This window comes from Gordionus sp. m RMFG-2023, chromosome 1 (genome assembly GCF_954871325.1).
Source record: "Gordionus sp. m RMFG-2023 chromosome 1, tfGorSpeb1-WG-v2, whole genome shotgun sequence".
Classification (NCBI taxonomy): domain Eukaryota; kingdom Metazoa; phylum Nematomorpha; class Gordioida; order Chordodea; family Parachordodidae; genus Gordionus; species Gordionus sp. m RMFG-2023.
Window position 1 is genome coordinate 20,959,600 of NC_088775.1, and position 27,369 is coordinate 20,986,968.

General features: G+C 26.9%; 1 protein-coding gene across 1 annotated transcript in view; it reads right to left on the reverse strand.

Annotated features, from left to right (window-relative positions):
* LOC135922793 (nuclear pore membrane glycoprotein 210-like) overlaps nt 1–27,369 on the reverse strand; it is a 33,172-nt gene that overhangs the window by 381 nt on the left and 5,422 nt on the right. The window contains exons 7-36 of the mRNA XM_065457273.1: nt 24,915–25,049; nt 24,793–24,858; nt 23,538–23,644; nt 23,348–23,491; nt 23,148–23,285; nt 22,938–23,093; nt 19,965–19,991; nt 19,081–19,192; nt 18,948–19,031; nt 18,738–18,907; nt 15,350–15,461; nt 13,643–13,711; nt 10,903–10,950; nt 9,087–9,130; nt 8,504–8,577; nt 8,228–8,345; nt 7,924–8,137; nt 7,229–7,464; nt 6,816–7,124; nt 6,468–6,598; nt 2,390–2,654; nt 2,019–2,240; nt 1,880–1,960; nt 1,642–1,822; nt 1,371–1,573; nt 1,132–1,294; nt 845–1,083; nt 560–735; nt 259–506; nt 41–171 (exon numbers count right to left, since the gene is read on the reverse strand). Coding sequence (XP_065313345.1) covers nt 41–171; nt 259–506; nt 560–735; nt 845–1,083; nt 1,132–1,294; nt 1,371–1,573; nt 1,642–1,822; nt 1,880–1,960; nt 2,019–2,240; nt 2,390–2,654; nt 6,468–6,598; nt 6,816–7,124; nt 7,229–7,464; nt 7,924–8,137; nt 8,228–8,345; nt 8,504–8,577; nt 9,087–9,130; nt 10,903–10,950; nt 13,643–13,711; nt 15,350–15,461; nt 18,738–18,907; nt 18,948–19,031; nt 19,081–19,192; nt 19,965–19,991; nt 22,938–23,093; nt 23,148–23,285; nt 23,348–23,491; nt 23,538–23,644; nt 24,793–24,858; nt 24,915–25,049 — 4,403 coding nt within the window. The remainder of the gene's footprint in view (nt 1–40; nt 172–258; nt 507–559; nt 736–844; nt 1,084–1,131; nt 1,295–1,370; nt 1,574–1,641; nt 1,823–1,879; nt 1,961–2,018; nt 2,241–2,389; nt 2,655–6,467; nt 6,599–6,815; nt 7,125–7,228; nt 7,465–7,923; nt 8,138–8,227; nt 8,346–8,503; nt 8,578–9,086; nt 9,131–10,902; nt 10,951–13,642; nt 13,712–15,349; nt 15,462–18,737; nt 18,908–18,947; nt 19,032–19,080; nt 19,193–19,964; nt 19,992–22,937; nt 23,094–23,147; nt 23,286–23,347; nt 23,492–23,537; nt 23,645–24,792; nt 24,859–24,914; nt 25,050–27,369) is intronic.

The following is a 27,369-nucleotide window of genomic DNA, read 5'->3' on the forward strand; positions in this document are numbered from 1 at the left end:
AGATTCCAAAAAAAAAAACAAAATGTTAATTTTAAATTACATTAATATAGGTTGAACAGTTATTATAGCGATAAAATATCTTTTCTTCCCCAATATCTTTAATCAATCCTAACCCAGATTTTGAATTCATAAATAGTTTATTTTGTTCCGTATACCACAAACAGTCAGGACCTATTTTATAAATTCATGTCAATTATATTATAAATATATTCCGCCATATTATGTTTTATTTTCATTTAGGAATATGTATACTATAACTTTTAGCTAAATAAGAGGTGAAACAAACGATTGCCCCAAAAGAAACACTCGAGAGAGTATTTGGCGGCATATGGGAATCTATAACGTAACCGCTATTTATAATGACATAATCAACGAGTCGACTATTTTTTGCATATAAATAGCCAGGGACCTTGATCTCTATTCTAATAATTGTTTGTCCTGGGTATAGTAAATGCAATTCAGGCTGATTTCGTAGTGAAGTATCGTGTATTGACAATAAATCATATCTTTGAACAAAATTTATTTGAAAAATTAAGATAAAATTTAACTTAATATGAACCTATTTAAACGAGATTTATGACTAAAATCGAAAGCATCGAACACGGTTCCGGTATCATCATGCACTCTGATTATCAAATTGATGAGACTTCCAACTGGAAAATGAGGCAAATTAACGCCTTTTTGGACATTTATTTCTTCAGAACAGATTGTCGATATGTAGGAAATAGGTTTTACCTAATAATATATTTTTTAAATTCTGTGTATTTAACTTATTGAATAAATTATAGATTTATCCCTCATGATAAAATTCATATAGAAACAGATGTTATAAAATTAAAATAACTCGAATGATGAGGTGAGCGGTGTGATTGGTTTGTGTATCCGCGTCAAAAATATGAGCTGTAATAAGAATATTCGCAGGATAACTCATACTATCGGCGTCATGCTTCTCATTAAGGTTAATTTTAACAAGCCCTGAACTTGGATCAAATATGACAGGAGAAGAAGATTGGCTTTGGCTTAGGTAAGTTTGTTTTTGCAAATCTTTGATAGAATATTTTATTCTTGACTTACTAAGTTCACCTGAAAATTTAATGTTAATTATAAATAACATAATAGTTAGAATTGTACTCATGTGAGGAGAAAATATTTTAGCTTCCGAATTCGGAGACATGAGCAATATAGGAGCCGTTTTAATATCTGCAGTCTTAGGACAATTCAAGCAATCATTTCCATCCTTAAAAATGTGTAATCTAGACATATGCGTTGTATGTAGATGAAATGGCTCAATGATCTGTAATTTTTTCAAAATAGTTGCAATAAACAAAATATTTAAAAATCAATCATTTCATAATTTATAAGATTTTTACCTCGATTAGAATACTATCTACAAAATCCAAAGGTATTTCTTTCAAAGATTTATCTCTATTTTTGACGCGAGAAATTAAACTTATTAAATGAAAAAGAGAATCGTCTTTTTCTTCTCCATCATTAAAAGATGCGGTATATCTTACATAGACCGAAACTTTACATTTACCAGGTTTGAGGGCTTTAAACAATTTGGCAAAGTCATCTGTATATTGATAACAAAATTGTTATAATTTTTGTAAAAAAATATCTGAATAGGAATATAATATTTACTATATTTTATGTTGTCAAGCATAAGGTTTGGAGTCTCAGAAGGTGAAGGATGCCAAGCTAATTGAGCTAGTGAATTATCTTCCATCACCCAATCCACTATGACAGGAGGATTTTTACTACCAAAACTGAACATAGATATAATAGGGGTCTGTCCATCATCTCCGTATATATATAAAGGCATCTATCATATAATTATGAAAATACAAGAATGCAAAACATGCCATTATGTTTTTTTTACCTCATTTCCAACATATATTTTGTTTATTGGTGCACTTATATGCATACCTGTCAAGGAAACTATCCTTACGTGGGCTAGAGCCTAGGAATTAATATTATAAGTGCAAGTTATATCAAAAATATATTAAAAAAATTATAACCTCACATTCATATTTTTGATTGGTATTATCAGGCATCATATTATATTCACTCATTGCGGCCTTCACAATCAATTTACCGAAAGATAAAGCAGTTATGAGTCCATCTCTAGTAATATTTGCCACAGGAGTTAAATCGTCATCAATAACATGATTAAAACTTTCATAATTTAAAATTTCGTAATCTATCGACGAATCAGAAAGCAAACCACCAATATGTCTAAACTTTTGATTTGTAAGATAATAAATTTTAGAGTTAAATTCTTTTGAAATATAATTTAAAAAATATTGCGACTCTTATAATTAATTAAGCTTTAAATCCCTCTTATAAGGATATGTTTTAAGAATATTTTATAATAGTTTAATTATGATACTTGAAAGACAGCTCCGGGAATTAAAGTTATTTGAGAGGGTTCTATTTTCAATGAAGGAAATACTGTTATCTCAAATATAGTAGAACTAATTATTTCATCCTTTTTTTCTATAAAATCTTGGCCGTATCCTTTAATAATAGCCTGTGATATTATAACCTCAACGGCTAAATTAGTGACACCTAATTGTAGACCAGTAACGACAAAAATGGAGCTAAAGGAATCGTATTTCGTTTGTTTATTATTTGAAGACGATAGAAAATATTTGCTGTCAAAAATTATATTAAAAAAAATAGATTATGCATCATTAATTTATTAGTTAGATTTAGAGCTGTACCGATCCGATATTTAACGTGTTTAAAAAATATCGGATCGGCCGATATTTAAAAACCCGATCCGATCTAATATTTTTAATGTTTTGGGTTATTTAATGATTTTAAATATAATTATATATTTTTTAATTTCTTTTAATAAGAAACTGAAAAAAGGAATCAAACTTCAATTAATAGATAGAGTAGCTAAAAAAGTGATGCTATATTATATGTATAAAGAAAATTACTTATATGTATCTAACAAGTCATATACAGCTAGCTAGGGTTATTAAATGGTTCGATTTTGCCGATTTTAAAAAGTCTAGCTCAAGATTTTCGCAAAAATAAAATACCCAAGATTGGAGATTTTGGCCACAGATAGTAAATAGGTTTAAAATTTATTGTCGAAATATATAGGTAATAATATTTTGGATATAAAAAAATAAGCTAAATCAGTGCGTTTAATAAAATTCGGCCATAATCATTGCCCATAGTTTAAATGATGAATTTTGAGAATAAAAAACATAAAATACCCTTTGCCATTCATGGTTACATGACAATGGTTAAAGGATAGGTGATAAATAAAAATTATATCGGTATCGGTTGTGAGAGCGGTTTGTATTTAGATATAATCGAATCGGTAAAATAGTAGATCTGCACAATTAATCTAACCTAGATTAAATAGGTTATTGGATTCATATCATCTATTAAATGTCGGAAAGAAATATTAAAAAAATTGAGATAGGACAAATTTGATAGATAAAATTAAGATGAAAAATATATTTAATATATTTGTCCCTGGCGTCTATTATAATGATCCTGCAAAGATATAAATTGAGTATTTTATGATGAAATTTTAAATATATAATTAAATAAACATTTTATCTCATAATTTATATATAAATTTTAATAATTCCCGTACCAAAGCCCTACCCACAGGCTTGTTAACCCTGAACGCAGGTCCAGTATTTTTTTCACACTCGGACTTATAATTTTTTTTATCTTACGTTCAAACAACCCTTTATTTATTTTTATCTTAAACTGAACTCCAACCTAGAGGTCTGTACTCGGCGGGATTTCGGCTCGCCCGCCTAAGTGAGCGGGCAAAAATTTTTTTAAGAACGGGCAGGCGGGCGGATTTAAAGATTTTTTAAACTATGGGCGGATTAAGAAATTTAAGTAATGAGCGCGTGGGCTAAAAAAAATTTAAAATCATTTAAGTAAATATTAATAAAAAATGGTTCTTATGAACTTTTTGGATATTAAATATTAAAAAAAATGTCCTATTTTGGTATCATAAAAACTCTTTTGTATATTTAAAACTACTTTGGTGGAAACAACAAGAAAGAGATTTGCCAAAGCTATCAAGATTAGTAAGAAAAATATTGAAAATTCCTGCAACTAGTGATTCTTCTGAACGAGAATTTAGCATTACTGGAAGGTTTTTAGAACAAAGGAGAACTTGTTAGAATCTGAGAATGTCGATTCATTATTATTTTTGCATTATAATTACAAATAATATCTTTATATTTATATTTTTTTCATAAATATTTTATTTGATCAAATAAATCATCCATAATTTAAATTCAATATTTTTTTTGCTTAATATAGTAATTTCCATAATTATAAAACTTCTTGTAGAAGTGTAATACTGAAATATTTTTATTAGATGCTTAAAAAATTGAAAGAATGGCCATAAATAAATTTTATAATAGCGGGCTTGGGTTATAATTTTTTTTATATAATGGATGGACGGGAGGCGGGTAAGGAATTTTAAACTAATGGGTGGGCGGGCGAATATATTTTTTTTGAAGACAATGGGCGGGCGGGTTAATTTTTTTTAAATATTGGGTGGGCGGTCTTATGGTTCAACTCTCCCCCCCCCATTGCAAACCTCTACCAACCTAACTAAAACACATAAAAAATTTAGTGGATTTATTTTGAGTAGAAATTTATTCTGAGGCAAAAATAGACCAAAAAGATGAGAACGAAGGTTAGGATTGTGAACCTGATACTTTTTAACCGGATTCAGTTCTATTCCGTTCAGGTCAACATTTCTTTGAACATGGAATACCTAGGTTGGGCCTTAAAATTATATTATTTAAAAACACAGGGACGAAAAATATATTATATAATTATACTATCGATACACTAAAACCAAAATTACCAATATCTTATAGATCTGAGCGAATTCCAGCCATAAAATATTCAACTTTTGACCCATGCCGGATTTTTTTAAAACTCAGATAGGGCCAGTGTAGTATTGTAAAATCAATACCGCATTGATAATTTATGATCGAACCTCATCTTTTACGAATAAAAATCTAAAATATAATTTACAAATTTTTGAATCGACAATTATGGATTAGCATATCGCAAAATTTTATAGATTCTCATTCAATCAATAAGGTACATTTAATTTGTTTGAATTCATAATATCATTTACAAAACTTTGAATCAATACTTATAAACAATATAATTTTAACCATATGAAGAAAATTATTACAAATAATGAGTAAACAAATAAAAATTTCAGAATTGTGAAATAAATAAATTCCCTGAAAAAATTATATAAAAGAATAGAAAATCATTTTTATAATCATTTAAATATATTTAAAACTATTAAATCTAATTTAAATAAATTTTTTACAAATCGAAAATGGCCGCCAATATTTTTGAAGCGATGAAAAAATATATAATAATAAATATTTTACAATTTTAATGGCCACCAATATATTTGAAGCGATAAATAAATATATAATAATAAATATTTTACAATTTAAATGACCTCTAATATATTTGAAGCGATGAAAACATCTCCTAAAAAGCAATGGCATTGATTCTACAATACCAAAATATTACGGTATTGAATCTAAAATGATAATATCAATACGGTATTGAAGCTACAATGGGTATGATTTCACAATCCTACACCGGGTTAGGAAAAGAGAAAATTTGCTAACCTGCCTCAAGCTTGAAAATGGGTACATATATAGGTTTCGATTTATATATGGTTCATTTGATGAAAGAATATATTTTACTGCTCAAAATCAAAGTTTGACATTATGAATTATTTATTATCATTAATTTAAATTAGGGGTGTACCGATACCATTTTTTGGAGGTCGATTCGATCCGATATTACCGTTATTAAATTGATATCGGCCGGTTACCGATCCGATATCATATCTGATTTTGTATTCTGTAAACATATTAACCGATTTAATTTATAATACATATATCCACTCATCTCATATACTTTTTAATAGCATAAAATATATAACTTAACTATACCATAACATATGTCATTTAAATATATTTTAATGATAAGAGTTTTCATGAATGTAAAAGTATATAAAATATTTGCTACTCAAGTTAGTGTAAAGAAATGTTTTCAAGAATAAAATAAATATTTTCAATTCTGTGATCTTCAAAGATTATTTTCTCTAAATTTTGGTCGACTTTAAAAAATCTTATAAGATTTTTTTAATTAAAATTTGATTAAATGAAAATTCGTTTTTCTCTCAAATTTGTTTATAATCTACTGATCGATCTCCATTTAAAAATAGCTCACTCCAACACTCGATAACGCGTTTAAAGTTAATAAATAAAACCAATATCTTTATTTTAAAAAAGTTATAAAACATAAGTAATAATTAAAAATTATAGAGTAAAACCTGGCTATGGTGAACCTAAATATGATGACCTTTTTATTAGTCTCCAAATGTATTCACGATAGCAAGATTTTCTTTATTTATATCATATAGAAACCTGACAGAAATTAAATTAGAATCTCCGATGATAGGCCTAATCGTAAGAAATGAGAGATATTCAACATTGAACGGGTTACCATATGAATCACTAATTGATACTTTGGCTAAAACTTCATTCCCCAATTCAATCTTACAAAGATATAAGTGTCAATTAAAATACAATTAGGTTATCATAATTAAAATGTGATGAATATTATACTATATCATCTAAATTTAAATTATATGTAATTCAATATTATTTTTTTCTTAAACTTGTGAATAATTTAAAAATTATTGATTTGTAATGTTGGTTTTAACTAAAAATTTAATGGGTTGTATCTTTAAAAAAATAAAATAGAAAGTCGACCTTATTGGGGACATCGAGATGTACAGAGGTTATGTCGGTAACTGTAATAATACAAGTGCCTTGATAACTTTTAAGATTAAAATCCATCGGCTCAAAACATAAATCGTATACAGTTAAAGTTGTTTTGCCCTGTTTCAAAGGCCTGACTCGCAGCATATTTATCTGATTTTCCTCTTCATCACCTACGATCATCGTGTGCTGAGAATCAACTATATCGACAATTTTCTCAATCGCAATCTTAGTAGACATTATAGGGGACTTATCCGTTATGTAATAGTAACCCGATCCATGTGTAATATTTATTGTACCCTTAGATCGGAATGTGAAAATCATGTATTTATATTTAATCATTGAAGAAAAGAAAGAAGCTTAGACATTAATAAAATCAAAATATAAAAATGAGTTTAGTTTACTAAAATGGATGGATGATTAATAATAGTTAAAGAGGGTGGGAAGGTTTCCAGCTCTCGAACAAGTTTAAGCTTGATGGTAGAGCTCAAAGGTTTTATAGTGTGCATCAATCTTCCCAAATCCATCTTGGCCTCTTTCAAATATTGCCTGTATTCGTTAACTTTCGCCTTTACTTCCACTATCCGCTCCGTTTCATCGTTTGTCAAGATATCAATCTTGGGGTGAAATATTTGCACGTCTAAGGCATTCATAGAGAATTTAAAACATTTTGAGAAAGTTTTTTCAATATAAGCTATATGAGAAGGAATTATTAAATATTTCTAATTTTTAAATAATTCTAATATTACCATAAGTAAACGCCTATCTAAAAATTCATCAGAGACATGCAAAGGTACCATTTGTACGGCCTGGCCCAGATTTTTAAAAAAATCGGCCAGGCCGACCCGGATTTTAAATAAAATATATTATATTTATTTTTTACAAATAATAATGACGTTTTAAAATATTCGGACTGGCCCGAGTATTTTTAAAAAAAAATTGTGGCCTGGCTGGCCCTGGTATGTTTAAAAAAATTAAAATAAGGCCAAACCCATCTACCAGGGCCGGGCCTGCAGGTATCTGAAATTTAAGGTATATTTTAAAATATGTATTGAATCTTAGATGATCAGGTTTATGATATAATATAATAGGATATTACATTGATATGAAACAGAATTCTGGGGTTCAGAATGGAATCCTTTGGGTTTAAACTTAATTGTTTTAAATCCTTCATCAAATTGCAAGTAGCCAAATGTTTCGGGGTATATTTCCCACATGATGTCTAAGGAGGAAAAATTATAAAATGTTGTACCATATTCATCTTCCATATCAATTGATATTTCCAAATCTCTATTAAATAAATGTGGTACGATCTGCAAAATTTAAAAAATATATAATAGCATCATGTGGTGCTAAAGATAAAGTAATTATCTTAATATCATAATATTAAAATCTAAAATTACGTTATTATTGGAAGAATGTAGCAATGGACATTCAGGTAATTCTAACTGATCCATAATCTTGGGTGGTACTCTTATTAGTGGTTTTAAACGAATCAAAACTGGCTCAGAACAGGAAACACTTTGCGCATATAAAAATGAAAATATTTTAAACGATTAAAACAGGATTCTTAACTAGAGATTCTGATTATTTTATATATCATGATTATTGATCAATATTTGTGAAAAATTTGTAAAAAAAAATTATCAAAGTATAAAAAACCAATTTAACTTTAAAACCTGATTTGCACGCTTGCATTTAGGGGAAATTTGTTTTGTGGAAAAGGATGATTTCCTATTTCAAAAGTCATTACCTTTATTATTAATGCAGGATGAAATAATGATGATACATATATTATATTACCGGCAGCTTAATCAGATAATGCACGAATTGCCTTGGTCAATATGTGTAATATCTTATAAAATTGTCTGAAATTTATTAGGTTTAAAAACGAGCTTAAATAAATAATTTAAAGAGGGTAAATAGCAAATCCTTTGCTAAATGATTTTTCTTATTTTTAACGCATTCCAGTAATTTTTAGAAATTTTGAGTTATTATTAATTTTATTAGCAATACAGGATTGCCTTATTATGAATACGAATTGAAATTTTTTTTAAAAAATCTTCCATATAAGAATTTATATTTTTTGTTATTTTATAAAATATATCTAAAGAGAAAACATGAATCTCCTGCTATTTGTCGGAGTCTAATTATGTCACTGGATGTATTAACTTATGAATTTAAGTCCGTTAGCGCTAAATTTAAGGTAGTGTAAAATGGTTCATAAATATATAGTATAAATAAAAAATATAAATATTTTACCCACTCTCCCAGATGCAAACAAGTTATTTCGTAAAGATGGGTACCTAAAAATGATACAGTTTAGCTAATAATATAATTAAATGTAAAATAAATTGATTAGTTTTAAAAAGCCTTTTAGCATTCAAAGCGAGTTAATATTTTTTGAGTTAATGTTAGTCGATTATATACAGTGTCGCAATTGAACTGATACCCTTTTTGTTTTGGCAATAAATTTGTCAATTCTTCAATAAAATTTTCTAGACTGAGAGAGAGAAAAATTTTCAATGTTTTCTGCAAATTTCATCAAATTCTATCCACAGGGTACAAAGTTATGCACATTCAAAATTGGGCTAACCAACATGTAGAAATTCATATTTATTAAACTTTATAATTCGACAAAAACATGTAAACATCAACATTTAAAATTAATTTAAGTCAAATTTTCTTCAAAGCAGATGTTCAAAATGCTAGGAATTCGCCGATTCTATTACTTCACAAGTCGCTGTTTGATGGCAAACGTGGCATATGCGGGTAACATGTTTCATGAAAGACGCTGCATATCTTGTAGTCGATAGAGATCACAACTATTGGAGGGCCAAAGAGTGGGTGAAATAAAATCTGGAGTTTCTCTTGAAAGCTGGTTCACAATTTCCCTGGCTCAGTGAGCTAGAGCACCGCCCTGCTGGAATATCAAAAATTCCCTGTCCGAAGATTCTTTAATAACAGACAATAAGTGTTCACCGAGTAAATAGTATGTACCATTAATTTTGACCCATGATTAGATAAAGATGTGTTCTGTGCAGACAAGACCCGACTGAAACCATTATGGATGTAGAGAAATTTAAACGAGTACAAAGGAATCGATTGGCTGCAACTTGTTTTTTTTCTCAATGGAACTACAATGTACACCTATTGTGCACATTTACCGGTGGATTCACTGATAACAGCTTTTCACCTGTACACATAAAATGAAATCTCTGAGAGTATATTCGTAGAAGTTGTTTAGAACGTACTAGATTAGAAATCTTATTCGCATTGTGGGCTTGTTTCTTTTATACATTTCAGCTGCAGCTCTTTGTGGATAATTCGATATACTAGTTCACAAAACACCAGTTTCTTGGGATATTTGCCTAATTGCTCTGCGTGTTTCAGGTCGGCCTTCTTGGTTTTCCAAAAGAATAAACATTTTCCATAATGAGCTGTGCGTGGTCTACGACTACCTTACCGTTTTTTGCTAATCCGGTAGCATCAATTTTTGCAACCAATCAATTCAAAACTGCGATAGACCATTTCTGTTAGGAAATTCCTTCAAAAATCTTTTGGGGCGGTAATGTTTTTCTTGACTTAAAATTTAAATCAAACTCAAATCATCTTTAATGAAGTCATTTTGCCTTATTATTCAACATGGAAATGACTATTATGACGTCATATTTTAGAGTAAAGTATGCAGCTTGCAAAAAATAATTTTTTAGGGGGCTCAAAATTTTTTTAAAATTACATTTGATATAATAAAAAAAATTCAAAATTTTAAGGGGCTTTTCAAATTTTTCAGGGGCTGGAGTCCCTGCGCCCCCCCCTAGCGATGCTACAAGTTGAAAGTTCGAATTTTATTTGCTGAACAGTGAGTGTGAATAATTTTAGATCTTGTTAATAGAATTTGATAAAACATTGATAATTTATCCCTCTATCAAAATTTTATTCAATTATTTTTAGATTTATTGCCAAAACAAAACAAAAAAGTATCAGTTCAATTGGGACACAATGTATATAAGTAGAATATTCAGTTGAGACATGCAGAAAGCATTGCAAATTTTTTTGATTTTAAAATAAATCATACTTTTTCCCTCAAGAGTGCCATTAAAAGTATTGTCATTTTCATCAACCCCTTACCCAAATATTTTATAAATAATTTTTTAAAGTATTATAAATTATTAGATAGATGTTATTATAAACAAGCAAGAACAATTTTCAGTAAAATTTATTTTCCTAAGAATATTATTTATAGAAAAAACTGTAAAGTTCTGACTAGTGATCTGCCGGGTATAATTTTTCAAGCCCGGTCCGAACCCGCCCGAATTTATTTAAATATAAAAATTAATTTTTAAAATTACTCAAAATAAACGATATATGTTATATGGCGTCTACTTTCTATAAATAAAATCACATATTTTTATTTTACATAAAAAATTCGACATAAAATTGATAAAAGATATATTTTAAAAAATTTCTAAGACCCGACCCGGCCCGAATTTTATTAAAAAACATTAGGCCCGTTCGGGTCGATCTCTAGTTCTGACATGAAAACGTGACTTATGAGCGAATGGCACTTTTGTTTTAATTTTGAAAAATCATTATATTTATTTGATATAGTGATGAAAGGTATCCGGTCGGTTCTATCTATATCGAAACCAAATCGATTGATAGACGGACTTTTCTCTTTTACGGTCCAGAACGTGGTCCCGACCAATCTTTACTATTTAATTTTTTACTAATACTTTTCTAGGGAAGTTACTTTAGTTTTTGATTCTTTTTCTGTTCATTTTTATCTTGAATGACCCCAAAGATTTTTAAAAAAAATTTTTTAGTAACTTATTTTTAGAAATTTATTTTTATTCATACTTTTTTAAAAAAATATCTTTTCGGGTTACTCACTGAATCATGGGGAAATTTTTGATATTATTTTTTAATTATTTTTTTTTAATATTATTTTTTATATAAAATATTAAATAAATGATCATCTGCATTGTGGAGGAAATTTTTAACATAATTCATTAATTTTACAATAAAACGAAGTATATTTAAAAAAACTTGTGAAAATTTTCATAATTCTTTAATTTCACAATAAAAACAAGACGTGTTCTATAAAGCTATTAAGTTAGGACTATTAAATCAAATACTAAATTATTTATTAATCAATTTTTTAGAATAAATTTTTTTTTGTGTACTAGGTTGATATTTCATAGAAGAAATAGTTATCTTTAGATTTATAAATTAAAAGTAAGCACTTGTTTAATTTGGGGCATTGTTGGGTTTGAAATCTTTGAAATTGAATGACCCATAAAATTAAATATAATTTAATTGATACTGATATATATATAATATTGTTTTCAGTTATTATAATTTTATTAAAATTGTATCGCATAAATTACAAACAATAAAATACTATTAAATCAAATACTATTTTTCGTGGAAAAGGTTAATATCTCAAAAAAGAAATAGTTATTTTTAGATTTAAAAGTAAGCACTAGTTTAATTTGGGTATCTTTGGGTTTAAAATCGTTGAAATTGAATGACCCATAAAATTAAATATAATTTAATTGATACTCTTATAAATAATATTGTTTTCAGTTATTATAATTTTATAAAATTGTATCGCTCAAATTATTAAAATACCAAATTAGAGAATTTATAGCTTAATTGTTAACCCTTCAATACTCCGGTGGGGTATATGAAACCCCAGGCATGCTAGAAATGATATTGCATAAAAACAGTTAAATATTATTATCTGGGTTTTTCAGTAGCTTCATCAAATATATCTTAGAATCTATATTCCAAATTTCATACATTTCGGTTGAGTAGTTTTTAAGATATAAGCATTTTGTGACTGATTGGGGTTTGTGAGACCCCACCAGAGTAAATTTGTATGTTCTATATTTTTTTATATTTGAATGTATTAGTGTAATTTTTTTTTTATATTGAAGAATAAAGATCCAAGTTATGAATTATCATGATTATATGATATATAAGTTAATTTTTTCATTTAATATTTTAAATTTAAAAAAAGTAAGCTTTTTTTAGAAAATTTTGGGACAAATTATATTACTCCTCATCATTTTTAATTTAAACTTAAGAAATAAAAATAAATAATTATTTTATCAGGTTTAAGGTTAGTTCTATCTTATATCCAAATATTAAATCTAAATAATGAATATATAACTGGAGATATATGCATTTGAAATTGGGGTTTATTAAACCCCACCCGAGTATTAACTTGATTTTTTTCACCGGAGTATTGAAGGGTTAAAATTAAAATATAACTTCATTCTACCAAACCAAAACAATAAAAAAAAAAATTTTAAATTAAAAAAAAAATAAATAAATAAAAATAATGTTAAAAATTTCCCCGTGATTCAGTGAGTTACCGAAAATCATATTTGAATATAAATTAATATAATTTTTTTAAAAAAAAAAAGAAAAAAAGTGTACTATGAAAATGAAATTTTGTCAAAAGGCATTTTACTATTTAAATTAAATATTTGCATTTATTATTATTCATATTTGATTTATATTGTTAGTTACCATAAATACTTTTTATTTAATAAAATAAAAAAAGAAATTAAATTAGGTAAAAACGAAAATTTTTTTAAAATAACAAAAAATAATAAAAGAACGGTCCTGGAGTTTTTTTTATAAGACAACGGTCTAGATCGGTATACTTTGTGGACTGCAATCCGGTCCGTGTATGGAGATAAGGTCCGGATCAAACACTAGTGACCTTCACTAAAAAAAGGTAGCATATAAATTATATTAGTACAATGTTTTATTTAATTTCAACAAAAATTAAACGTATTTTGTACCTATTAAAGTAATACTAGATACTTGGCGAGCCATCAAACCTTTTAGCTTTTGATGATTTCTCCTGTATGCTAATTATAAATAAAATATATTTTTTTTATGCAAAATATTGTATTTTAATATTTTTTAAAAATATTGGGACTCCGCCTCTCTCCTTCTCCATAAAAAATAACGCAGCTACCCAATATGCTTTTAACTAGGGATGCACCGATATTTTTTATCATTTCGGGCCGATATTTCACCTATTTTTAAATATCAGTTATCGGCCAATAATTTGCCGATCCGATATAAAATGGCGTCTTTAACAAAAATAAAATGTTATATTTTTTTTTAAAAGTTATAGCTAAAATCATTTATTTTTATCAATAAAATCGAAATCCATATTTTTTTTAATAATTATAATTAATTAATAAACATTATGCCATATTGTTATTTTTTGCGCATTCTGTTTATAAAATTGTGCGATAATCTCTTCAGAATCTGTTTTTAGCGAGGCTGGTGATATTGACAGTTGCCATCGCCGCAAGCTGACCTCTGATAAATTTGAAATTTTGGTATTTCTAAAAAGAAATCTTCGATATATTAATGTTAAATATTATTTTAAATATTTATTCAAATTTCATAATATATATATTTATTACTTATTGTGTATTTATATTAATGTTGTTACTTATTATATAAAAGTGATTTAACAATAAAAATATTTTATATACTTTTAGTTATATACTTTTAGAATGGCAATAGAATTGAATATAAACTATAACTAATCATTATAATATATTTAAATGACATTTATGGTATAATTAAATTATAGATGTTATACTAATAAAAAGTATATTACAAATTAAAACCATTGGTATCTTTACAGAATACAAAATTAGATATGATATCGGATCGGTAATCGGCCGATATCAATTTAATATCGGGAATATCGGATCGGATCAGATCGGCCTCCAAAAAGTGATATTGGTGCACCCTTACTTTTAACCAGAGTTAGAACTGGGTTTAAAAAGGGTTCCAGTCTGAATATTTTTAAAAAGATCTTCCTGATTCCGATATCAAACATATTAAAGAGGATTCCATCCTCATATTTGACTCGGTTTAGATGGTTCCAAATTTTGACTTCGGTTCATAGATCAATTAAAGTAATGGAAAAATAAGATTAGGAATTGAATAATTATTTGCTGTCTGAGGTTGTTACATTACTGGAAAGTTGTAATTGATTATTAAATGAATATCCAGGAGGTCATATGTAAGATTGTACTGTCATAAATTTCTACTCAAGGAAAATATATTTACCTATAATTTTTATATCGCAGGCATTTATGACCTTTTACCCTTATATCGTTACTTATTTTTAACTAACCTTCTATTTATGCTGAATCTTCGAGCCTATCATAATTTGACCCATTGTTTCTATTATCTTTCCACTTCCAGCAAGAATGTAAATATATAAACACTTTAAATTAACAATATAAAAATAAATTAATTTTGTTAAAACCTGTTCTGATCGGAGATTTTAAAAAAGTTTCTATATTAAGTAAATTTGCCAGTTTCTGAGGGTTCTGGCTCGGGTTTCAAACTCTGATATTCGATAAAATGATAACGGTTCGGTTCGCGCTTGGAGCCTTAAGCTCGAAAATAAAATGTTAGGGGTAAAATTTATAGCAAATTTTTAATATAATCTCGAAATTAAAATAGTTTCAAACCAGTTATATAAAAATTAGACGGATAAATTGCCCAAGCCTGAGGTCCGTGCTGAAGTATGAAAGTCCTCGAAGAACCTAAAACTAAAAGAGTTTTTTCATTGCTGGCTACTATCTATTAATTATCGTAATATTTCAACATTATTTACAGTAAGAATGAATAAATACATCATTTAAAATATAATTTTATACTACCCGAGTTGGGCAGTACCGCGAACACTTGTATTTAAGATACAAAACTTTTAGTAATAAGATACTTGTATCTGTATTTACGATACTTTATTTTCAACAGAATCTTGTATTTTTTTATTTTCTTGGCAAAAGAGACAGATACTTTTTTATATTGTTTTTTAAAAAATATTAATCACACATAACCTTATTTTCGTGGATTATAGTATTAATTTCTTTATTCTTTCTTTATATACTTAAAAAATATCGGTAAAATTTACAGTAAATTTATTAAGTAAATCTTTTGTGATTTTTATGCATAAAAAATTTTCACAATGAAACCAAAAACTTAAAAAAATTTTTTTTTTTGATCTTATTTAAAAAATATTGAATTTTATGATCTTCAAAGAATTTATTTATACTCTGAATGAAACTGAAACTATGAAAATAAGTTCCCCTGAATCAAATTTAAATCTTAAAATTTTAGATGTAATTTTTTTTAATAATTATTATAAGAAAATTATAAAATAACCGCTGAATACCAAGCCTGTATAAAGTAAAAACCGATAAGGGGTTCAACAAACCAGAGTAGTGTATTTAACCGGTCAATTGATCGATATTTGACAGGTCAACTTAAAAAAAATATTTATTAAGACAATATTAACTATGTTGTATATAATAGTAAGATAAATCTATAATATTAATTTTATATTATTTTTTAAATTCATTGTCATTCAATAACTAATGTTTCCATGGTAGTTTTGTTCTGATTCATATTAATATTATCATTTTCTTTAATATTTAATCAATTTTCTTGTTGTCGAGATATTCAGTCGATTTTTGTAAGAATATTATCCCAAATCGACCAATTTCTTTCTGAAGAAGTAGAACTAGGAATTGTTAGTAAAATAACACTTCTCTTAATGGGCAATATCCATTCCACTAACTTGAAGCGGGAATCTGATTCTTTTTTATGGAAGTTACTTTCGACATAATTTGTTATCAAACATGCCTCTTTTACTTCTGAAATATTTTGATTATTATCACCTTGTAAAATGCCTAATTCTTGTATTATATTACACACTTCATTAAATTTGTACTAGTAAAATGCCCCCCCCCTTGATATTGGGGCCCCAATAAATAAGCAGCACTCACAAGCATGCATTTATATCGTGTTTTTTTTATTTTCAAACATATTTCTAATTTTTTTCTTCAGATTTTTTGTATTTGTCCTGGTCAAATATTCCTTAGGTCAATTGACTGAATTTGTCCTTCAATTGGCAGACTTTCCAACAAACTATAAATTTTATCATATTAAAGTTGTTTAAATATATATAATTTAATGATATAATTATATTTATTGGTATGTATATTTTTTCCTGATTGTTTATTTCCATTTATGTTTGGATCAAATATTATTAGAAAGAATTATGGCTGTTTATACTATATCTTCCTAAGCTCGATTATGATATTTGTTTGAATTAATATTATTAAAAATTGGAGATATTTTAGACCTTTTCAAGGCGTATCAATTACAGGGTTTACCGTTGCTTTTGAACAAAAACTTATGAGAAAACAAAATATGTAAACATCCTTTTTTATATTTGGTTCTCATTCAATTTGAACATCATAAAAAATGTGAAATCCCCTTACCTTCTTTCGAATAAATTCTCATTTTGAGGGTCTATTCAAAAAAGCAAAAGTCCCAATCAAAAAAGGAAAAGTGTCAATTATAAAAGGAAAAGGTCCGATCAAAAAAGAAAAAGGTCCGATCAAAAAAGGAAAAGTATTTTTTTACTTTTATTCGTACTTTTATTCGACAAGGTAATTTATTTTAACAGATGTATTAATTTCGAATATTGAATATATTAAAAAGAAATTGTAAAGATTACTTTATTATTCTTGAACTTTTTATGTTTGAATTTATTTTAAAAGAAAAAAATCATAGCAAATTCATTATAGGTTATAAATTTTTTTAAATTAAATTAACACCTTTATGAAATGATACCGTGAACGATGGATCGAATTTTTTGGAATGATTGAAAATATTGCAATCTTATTACCACTCTTTTATCACTGCTGTAACATTGTTTAAGGTGCAGTATAGTCCCCTTTACGATTAAAATAGTGGAAATAAGGCTGCTATATTATCCAAAAATATAATTTTGAGAAATTAAAATGATATAGGAAAATATCTAGTATATATATTCTGAAATATGATAATTCGTGGTGTTACAGAATAGAATATTCTCATCAAATTATTGGAAATCGTTTTTCCGAAGGATAACGTGATGCTACTATATCCAAAAATATAATTAGGACTAAATTAAAATCATGTAGAAATTCTTCGAGTGTATAAATTCTTTTTCCGAAATATGATAATTCTGATTATATTATATCGTATACGTTATATTATTAAAAGGCCTAGATGTAGTAGTACAGAATACCCCATCATTCAATTCAACCTAAAAATCAAGAAAATGATTGATAGAAAAAATACTTCTGATTTCATCAATTGCATAAAATAAAATTTACTCGGGATACAAATAAACATTGAGTTGGAAGTTTGAAAATAGCTTAAAGATCGTAGAAATATGTTAGAAACACTTTATTATCTTCCCATTAAAATTTTTTTTTAAATAATATTATAGTACCTTCTTCAGCTCAAAAAGATAATCAGTTTTTGGTATGGAGCGATGTTAAATACTCCGAAATGTCCAAGGCTTAATAAATTATTTAAAAAACTTTTAAAAAATTATCTCGATTTAATAAAATACGCATATTTTGTACAAATTTTTAAATCATATTTATTTTAAATTCATGTTTAAACTTCATAGAAAAATGCTAGCCTTGCCGGTGTTAATATTACAATGTTTGATTATGTAATTTGGCTCATCTTTAAATAAGTAATTTGAAATATATTACCAATTGTAAATATTCATTTTTATTATAAATTAGTTTTAATATTTATAAATAAAATTTCGAATAAATTAATCATTTCTCTAACTATATACTTATGTTATGTTCTTCATAAATAAAAAATTTAATAGATAATGATCATTTTATAAATAGTATTGTATTTATAATCCTTCCATTTAGTAAAATATTCAAGTATCTGTATCTTTTTGATATTTCTAAAGATACCAGTGTCTGTAACTAAGGTTCTTTTTTTACAAATATTTAAAATTTTTCGAGGACCTGCCCAACTCTGTATCCTACTTACATTTAATGGTTTATAAGCGGCTATAGTTATCGAACTTTGCAAATATATATTTAAAGGCAAGTATTTATAGGAAACAGATAGTTTTGTATATCCATTTGATATGGCTCTGACTTTAATGCTTCTACAAGAGTCATTCAAGTGAGAACTATCATTTTCCAAGTCTATGTATCCTAAATCAAAATATAAAACACAACTATTTAAATAAAACACCTTCCACTATTTGAAAAATATTGGGGTCTGCTATAAAAATATTCATGGCAAAGTTTCGGCAATCAGTATAAGGAATTTCTTCGCCTATTTATGATGAAAATAATATGAATGAATAATAATAATAAAATCAAACTTTCATTAATCATAAGGCCCGTTATTTTAAGGTACAAAATGAGACTCTCATTTACAAACGTTTCTATTCGTGATTCTAAGAAATTTACTTTGTGAGGCAACAATACGAGGATCTATATAAATATACAATTATAATCGCGATTAATAATTTTATAAACCCAAGTATGTTTTATATTAAAATCACTCATCAATTAACTTTATTATTCGTCAATAGCAAATCTTCTAATAATAAATGACTGCATTATTGGGGGGGGGGAGGGTATTTCCGGTCAGACCTCCTAAATAAATGTATGCCCCTCTAATGAATAGATGAAATTTTAAAATATGTTTTCTACAATTTATATTAATTTAGAAATTAAATTGTAATTATAAAATGATTTGTCGAATATTAAATTAAACGAGTACTTTTCATTTTAAGAAGTTTTGTTAAAATGAAGGCGCCTCATTTTTGGTTTGTGAGGATATTTTAAATGAATAAAAATTGTAAGATTGTTTACATTATAAACCAAATACAGGTATTTTTAATTTTTTAAAAAATTACGTTATCGTTCAGCACCAATTACCAATTAAAATTCCTAGCAATAGTGCTCAGTTAGTTATTTGTTGTGAATAATTCAATTAATGGATTAAAATATAAACTTATCAATTATAAAGCTTCCATGTATTCATTCAATTTTAAGATTTTCGTTATCATGATAATTAGCGTGCAAATAACACTTTAAAGATGTTATATTTTGGATTAATAAAGCATGCAAATATTAGAAAATTAGGTATTAATAATATTAATGCTGTGAGACATGCAATAGCAGTAATAATAAAAATAAAAGAATTAGTCATTCTTAAATGTTATGAACAAGGCTAAATTAAACTATTTCAAAATTATACTGTCCTCCAAAGCATAGGGTCACTGTTCTATATGATGTACAATAAAAATATTTAATTATTGTATAAATAATTCAAATATAGAGTGCATATTGTCTAATGCCTGAACTCCTTAATATATAGTTAATCACCCTGTGACCTAAATAGAATGGTTATCGACCTGAACATGGATAAGAATAATTCTTGAGAAATATAGAAAATGATCCTGGCCTCGTTTATATAAGGGCAGATCGCTCAGGGAATGTGACAAGTATCGTTGGTATTTTTCAAAAGCAAGCAAATAATAAGTAAAATTTATAAATCTATAGCGATCGGGCATTATAAATTTTATCTATTATTCGCTTGCTTTTGAAAAATACCCTGCGATACATGTGGCATCACTTGAGTGATACGTGTTTACTATAAAAGAGGCCTAATTGTTCGATCTCTACTATAACCAGTTTTATAAAATATAGTGTATGCTCCTTAACTCGAAAATACAAGAAGATCTGGCATCAACCCTTATTCATAATCTTTAAGCCCAATTGATTGAAATTCCTGGATATTTGAAACCTGAGCAGACTTTGATTTCAAATCATGCAATAAGATGTCTAATCTAATATTTAAACAAAATATACAATGGCGTCACATAATGACGGCCCCATCTAGAGCCCTGCAAATTCAAACTTTTCAGTACAAGCTCGGCCTAAAATATTTTTAAAATTTCAGCTCAATGCGTCCCGAGCCCAATAGGCCAGAGCCCCGAAATTTTTAGATTAAAAAATATATATTAAACGTATTTTTATAAAGATAAGTGAAGCAAAAATCATTAATTACCTTGTCGATCACAGATTATTTCTAATATTCATATTATTTTGATAAAACAAGAGAAAACATCATTTACTATGTCATATATTTTCAGACACAAATCCGGCCTATTAAAAAAATTAAGCAAAAGTAAGGCTCTAATCCGCAAGATAGCTAAATCAAAGCTTTTAAATAAAGCTTTACAGGTAAAAATACCTACTAACAATATAATGATCACCCTATAAAATTTTAACAAGATGGCAAAAAGCGGCAGTTATAGACACTGCGATTAGTCAAATTCTTAATAGCCTCTATTCAAACACTCTCAGTCCTTTTTCAAGGATATAAGTGACACATCTAAATAACCGCTAGATCAAATTATTAAATATAAGTTTCAATTTTAATTAATTAAACCTATATAACATCAAGTGATCCTCGACAAGATATCTAATTCAAATATATAAAATAATAAAGAACAAAGCAGCCCAAACGATTCTAGAAATCAAACTTAAGTTTCACCCAAGAACAATATAGAGATAAGGCGATCTCAGGTTAGATACATTATTAACTTTTGAGCCCCAAATGAAGCTGGCCACGAGACGAGCTTATCAAATCAGACTAATTGCATCTGGAATGTATTTCGATTTTAATTATTTTTAAAATAATTTAAGCAGGGATGTGAACCCGAACCCTTGTATTTTGGCATAACCCAAACCCGGGCCCTTTTTAAAAGTGGAGGGTCCAGGGGTTCTAAGTATCATAAAAAAATTTAAAAATAAAAATATTTTTTAAAAAATAATATAAATTTTTTTAAATTTTATTATTTTTTTGTGGAATCATTTATTTTATCTTCGCGTTTTTTTCAATTTTCTTCCTGGACTTCCATTTTATTTTGAGATTGGTATCATAAATTATTTCTCAGTGGAATAATATTTTATTATGTAAATTTATTAATATGTGATGTTATAGAAATACGTTGATTATTATGAAAGTGAATTATTTTGTAGTACAAGTAATAATATTTTAATTTAAATGATAATGCATAACACGTTGATCCTCAATTTGTATGATGCTAGAACGATTATTAAGTTTGAAAGATTTCTGTAATGATTTTATTATAGGAGCATGTGAAGTCATTTTGTCGGAAGATGATTGGTGCCAAATAAAGGACCTTACTAGTGTATTAGTTCCTTTAAAAATAACAATATTAAGATTTCAATCAGAACAATTATTTTTATTTTTAAGGCATATGGATTAGATGCCGATTAGATTTAGAAAAATTTACAGTCCTTTTTATATGAAATATTAGAAAACATGAAAATTCGAGAGCAACAATATTTGCAAAATAGTGCTGTATACGCTTCTATATATTTAGACAAGTTTTATTGAGTATTGAGCAAAAACAAATGGCTAAAGACCATCTTAAGGATTTATGGCATAAGCAAAACTCCATATTTACAATATATTGGAGACTACGACAATACCTACTGGTAGTAGTTATAATAATAATGATTGCAACATTGATGATCTTTAAATTTTACTTTTAGATAATAAAAAAAATCAAATTATCATAAGATAGAAAGGAAGATCAAAAAATGCCCATTGCATCTTTAATAGTAAAGTTCTCATAAGTTAAGAGAATAAATAAGGATATAAATATTTTAAAATTCTGGGAAGAAAATTCTTCAATATATCCAGAATTATATATCTTATCTAGAATCTTCATGGCTGTACCGGCGACACAAGTACAATAATTTTATAAAGATAACTATCTATTTTAGGTAAGGGTAGAACGTGAATTTTCATCTTTGAAATATATTTTGTCTACTTTACGTGGAAATCTCAAGGATGATATTTTAAAAATATTATGATTGTGCGAGAATAAAATATTTAAAATATAAATTATTTCATTTTTAAATTTTTCATTTGTAAATTATGAATATGAATATATTGAAGTATAATAATAAATGAATAAAAAAAAATCTTATTTTGAGTCATTATTTTTATGTTCCCCAAACCCGAACCCGAGTCCTTTTAAATTTTATTCCTGTACCCGTACCTGGACCCTTTTTTTTGTCGAAGGGTTCACATCCCTGGATAGTGGTTTTAAACGAAATAACGAATAGCATGGTTTATTTAAATATTATTGCTTTTTAAAATCTATAAAAAGTAAAGAAGAAAAAATAATACCATTCCGGTAGCTAAATTGATAGGATTTTTTTGATCAGAAGTAACTATAGTACTTTCACCTAAACATGATTGGACGGTTGCCATCCCATTTTGATTTACCATTGCTAAACTAGTGTTCGTACTCCTCCAATTATAATTTCCACTGCCGCCAAATGCCTAAATCAATTAATATTATTTATTTAATATGTTAGTTAAATAATCAACATTCACCTTAAAATATATCTGATAAACTCCATTACCAATGGGGTCATAGGGTATAACTGCCCTCTTAGGTAATATTTTTATAGGATCAAAAACTTCAATCACTTGTTGTACACTGACTGGGGTAATTGATATGGCCTTCCAGTTCTATAAAAAAATATAAGAAAAATTGGACTAAAAATAATTTTGATTTAAAAAATATTGGTTACACATTCCGCTATGGTATAAAATTCGGAAATTATAAAAGTAGTTCCTTTGACGTTCGGTTTGATATAATGAATTGCACCATTGGTAGTTTTATTGGATACAGTTAAAATATTATTGCCACTTTCAATCAACGAGATCCGAATATTCTTTCGTAATTTTTTTAATTATGAGATGTGAGAAATTAGTAATTACTTCTGAAGGATATATTTTATTTCCATTTTCATCATGTAAATTCGTAGCAATTCTGTAAGTTCGGCCAACTTCTAGCACCCAAATATCTCCTGGATATATTGACAAGGCTTTTAAATATAAAGATGAAAACATATTATTAAAACATGACACCGGGTATAGGCCAATACATTTTTTTCTCATATATTATTTAATCCTCATAATGTTAGTTATAAAAATCTTCGGTGTAATTTTGCACTTAAAAATTATCCTGCAAAATATAGTAAATATTTTTATTTTAAAAAAAAATACATTGAGATATTAAAAAAATATATATGCAGATAAAGTTTTTAGGCTGATTGTATAATTTTTAAAAGATTCACAGGGCGGATTGCGATTTTTCCCTTTCAAGATGGTAGTTGATGAATAAAATGTATTTATTCGGGAATATAAAAATAAGATTTTTACAATCACCTCATCTGAGAAAACTTAATTTTAATCATCTCCAAAAGTGATTTATAAATTTGAAAAGTCTGATAAATGTATAGGGCATAACAACCTTATGAATATCAGATATTCGTCATTCAAAAGTTATTGATAAAATTATCTAAAAATCTTAGGACAAATAGCACATGTTGAATATCTCTGGTAAAATCATTTAAAAATTAAAAATAGTCCATAAATGTAATAAAAATTGCAATTGTAAAATCAGAATCCTCACGTATCCCCATAAACTTATCATTTTTTTTATTTTTATTTTTACAATAAACTCAAGTTCACCGTTCTTCTCATTTGGCCCATAAAATATTTCAACTTCGTCTGCCTATCCGTGTTTTAAAAATATCTTTAACCCGCTTACTCGCAAAAATTTTAAAATGTTTAGCCAACCACCAGATTTCTAATTTGGACCCCTGTAAATCTAACATGGCTTGCTAGACCTCTTTGGTGTTTTTTTTACCGAGACTGAAAAATTTATTAGGACAGACTTAACTTAGAAAAAGATTTGATGTAGAGCTTGGAAACTACACATGCAATATCTTCTCATAAATAAAAGACTAAGATAATTTATGATTATCAACATTTAAAATTTATCTTGAATAAAGGTCTGAGCTATTCTTCTGTTTTTTATTTTACAATACATTAAGCTTTTTATTCAATATAAGTTTGATTTCTACAATTAAAAAAAATGTTTAGCCTTTTTTTTACTTAACTACATAAAAGATATGTAATTTTATTTAAAAAATATCGCATAATATTTCGAAAGTAATTGGAAATTTACTCAATGATTCAGTTTTTACCACATGAACGATTATTGATGGTAGATGGCTTTCTTTAAGATCAACTGCTACATGATTAATAATGCAAAATATAATAAATCAATTTATTTGATTAAAAATAAACTATGGTCTTCCAAATTTATAATACAAGTTCCTAATTTATTTCCAAATATCTTCACAGAATTTTCATCTAGAGAGCAAATCAGTTGACCCTCTAAAAATTTTAATATGTATTCATCGGTAGTTTCCATATCTATTTCTAATTGAAAATAAAAGGTATTTAAAATTTATCAAAAAATAATGATATTACCATCTAATGTAATATAAAAAATGTAAAAATTCTTGTTAAAATCAAATATTAAATCCTTTCACTCAAATTACATGACCATATTAGAAATTCGCAATGTGCGGCCCAGTACTCGGTTCATGAAACCTAAATTCTCAATATTATTATTTATTTTTCCTAGGATATTTCAGAATTTTAAAAAATTGGGCTGGACTGGGTAATCTTATTTTAAAAAATTGGAAACGAGTTGGGCTGGGTACAAATTTGGATGGGCCAGACAAAACGAAATTTCAACCAGGCTGGGCCTATAAATTTAGAATTTTGACTCATATCTCGCTAGCCTTAATTTATAACACTGAAACTTTTTCAATTTTAACCTTATTATCTCTCTAACCTTTTAATTTTAACCCATATAATCTCTAACCTTTTGATTTTAACCCTACCCTTTTTATCGAATATTTAAAATTCAAATTAGACAAGTTTTTATCTATTTTAATTTTCCATAATTAGCAAGGATTCTTGTGGGTATTTATATTTTAGTCATGAAAAAAAATGTTTTTTTGTTTTTCTACTAATTTACTAGTTTTTTTTTTTCAAATTAAAAAAAAACATCTTCTAAATTATACTGATGAGCTAAATTGGAATTCATGTTTTTATATAATATCTGCTACTTTAATAGGGGATTTTTTGTTTACGGGAAATCTTATTTTAGTTATACCCAGAGAAAAATCATATGCCAATTAAGGTTAGCCATCAAGGTCATTGCAAATTGTTAGATAAATTCAACACATATGCGTGATAAATGTGATGTACTGATTCTTAAATAAAAAATGTTAAAAATTATTTCAACTGGAACATTAAAGAAATCTTATATATATAATTTTTCTTGAAATTTTGATATATAAATGTTTATACAATACAAATAATGATTAATTTTTAAAAAGTTTTTTGTTTTTGATACCTTAGTATTTAACAGGTTAAAAATTTAATTATTGATAAATAGTAAAAGAAAATACTTAAACATATAAGAAATTTAATCAAGGTAATTTAGCACTACTTAATGTTTCCCTAAGGCTATATGCTCCATATTTTGAATTTCCAACCAATTTATTTTTACGGTTATTAAAATATTCTCCCACACCCTTTTGTTATGTTTTATTTGTAGGTGAATGCCAAGTTTTACTCAATAGTTGATCTTAAATAAAGGTATATCAACTTATGAAAAACAAAACCAATATTGTCATCTATAAGTCTGATATTCAAACCTCCTTACACTAAAGAGGGATGATATCTCTGGGCATTAAAAAAACACATAGCCAACATAAAGAGTATAGGTTCAAATTAGGACTCCTAAAGAGAAAGCTACAGGATACCATTTAGCTATATGCAAATTTGATGAAAATCATAAACCATGAGCTAAGTTAGATTCATTATATTGATATAATTATACATTTTAAAATATCTAGATGAAAAAACATTTTAAATGTTACCAAAGCAGAGAAAATTGTCACCAACAAAACAATTTGTTGAGCAATTTTTATCTATAAAAGGTAATAGTCAAATTCAGGAAGTCATTTTGAAAACAGGTCAAAATGATAACCTTAAAAGATATCCACAATATAAGGAGTAACCTTAACAAGCCATCAACTAATATACTTCTCAGTGTTATTGATCATTAAAACAGGAAAAGGTAGCAATAGTTGAAATAGAAGAAAACAATCAATTGATGAACATATTTTACCAAGATGTTCTATTTATTGATGCAACATACAAATATATAATCTCATTATAAATGTAGGTTAGATAAAATAGATTATATATTTTTTTAATTAATATGGCATTTTTCTTTATAATGAATTTTATGTAATGCTAAAATATTAATTTCAATGTTTTAATATAAAAAATTTATTCTTATAGGAATGCCACTTTTTATCCTACTAATAATAGACAGCCATGGAAAATCCCAAATAGCTGCTCTGTGGCTTGTTAGAAGGGTATTACTTTGTAAAAATTTCTGTGATATCCTTAAAAAATATAATGATGCAGGCCAAATTAAGGTAATTATAGGGGATAAGGATCTAGCTGATAGTCAGGTCTTATTTGAAAGTTTTCCTAATGCAAACATATAGATTTGAATATTTCATGTTATGTGTAGCTTTAGGAGAGAAATAACTACTACCAAATTAAATATAACAGGAGAGATTGTTATATTAGTTTTGAGTATTTTACAAAAATTAGTTTATGCACGTTCTGATATGGAATATAATAATCTATATACAAGTCTTATTTTTTT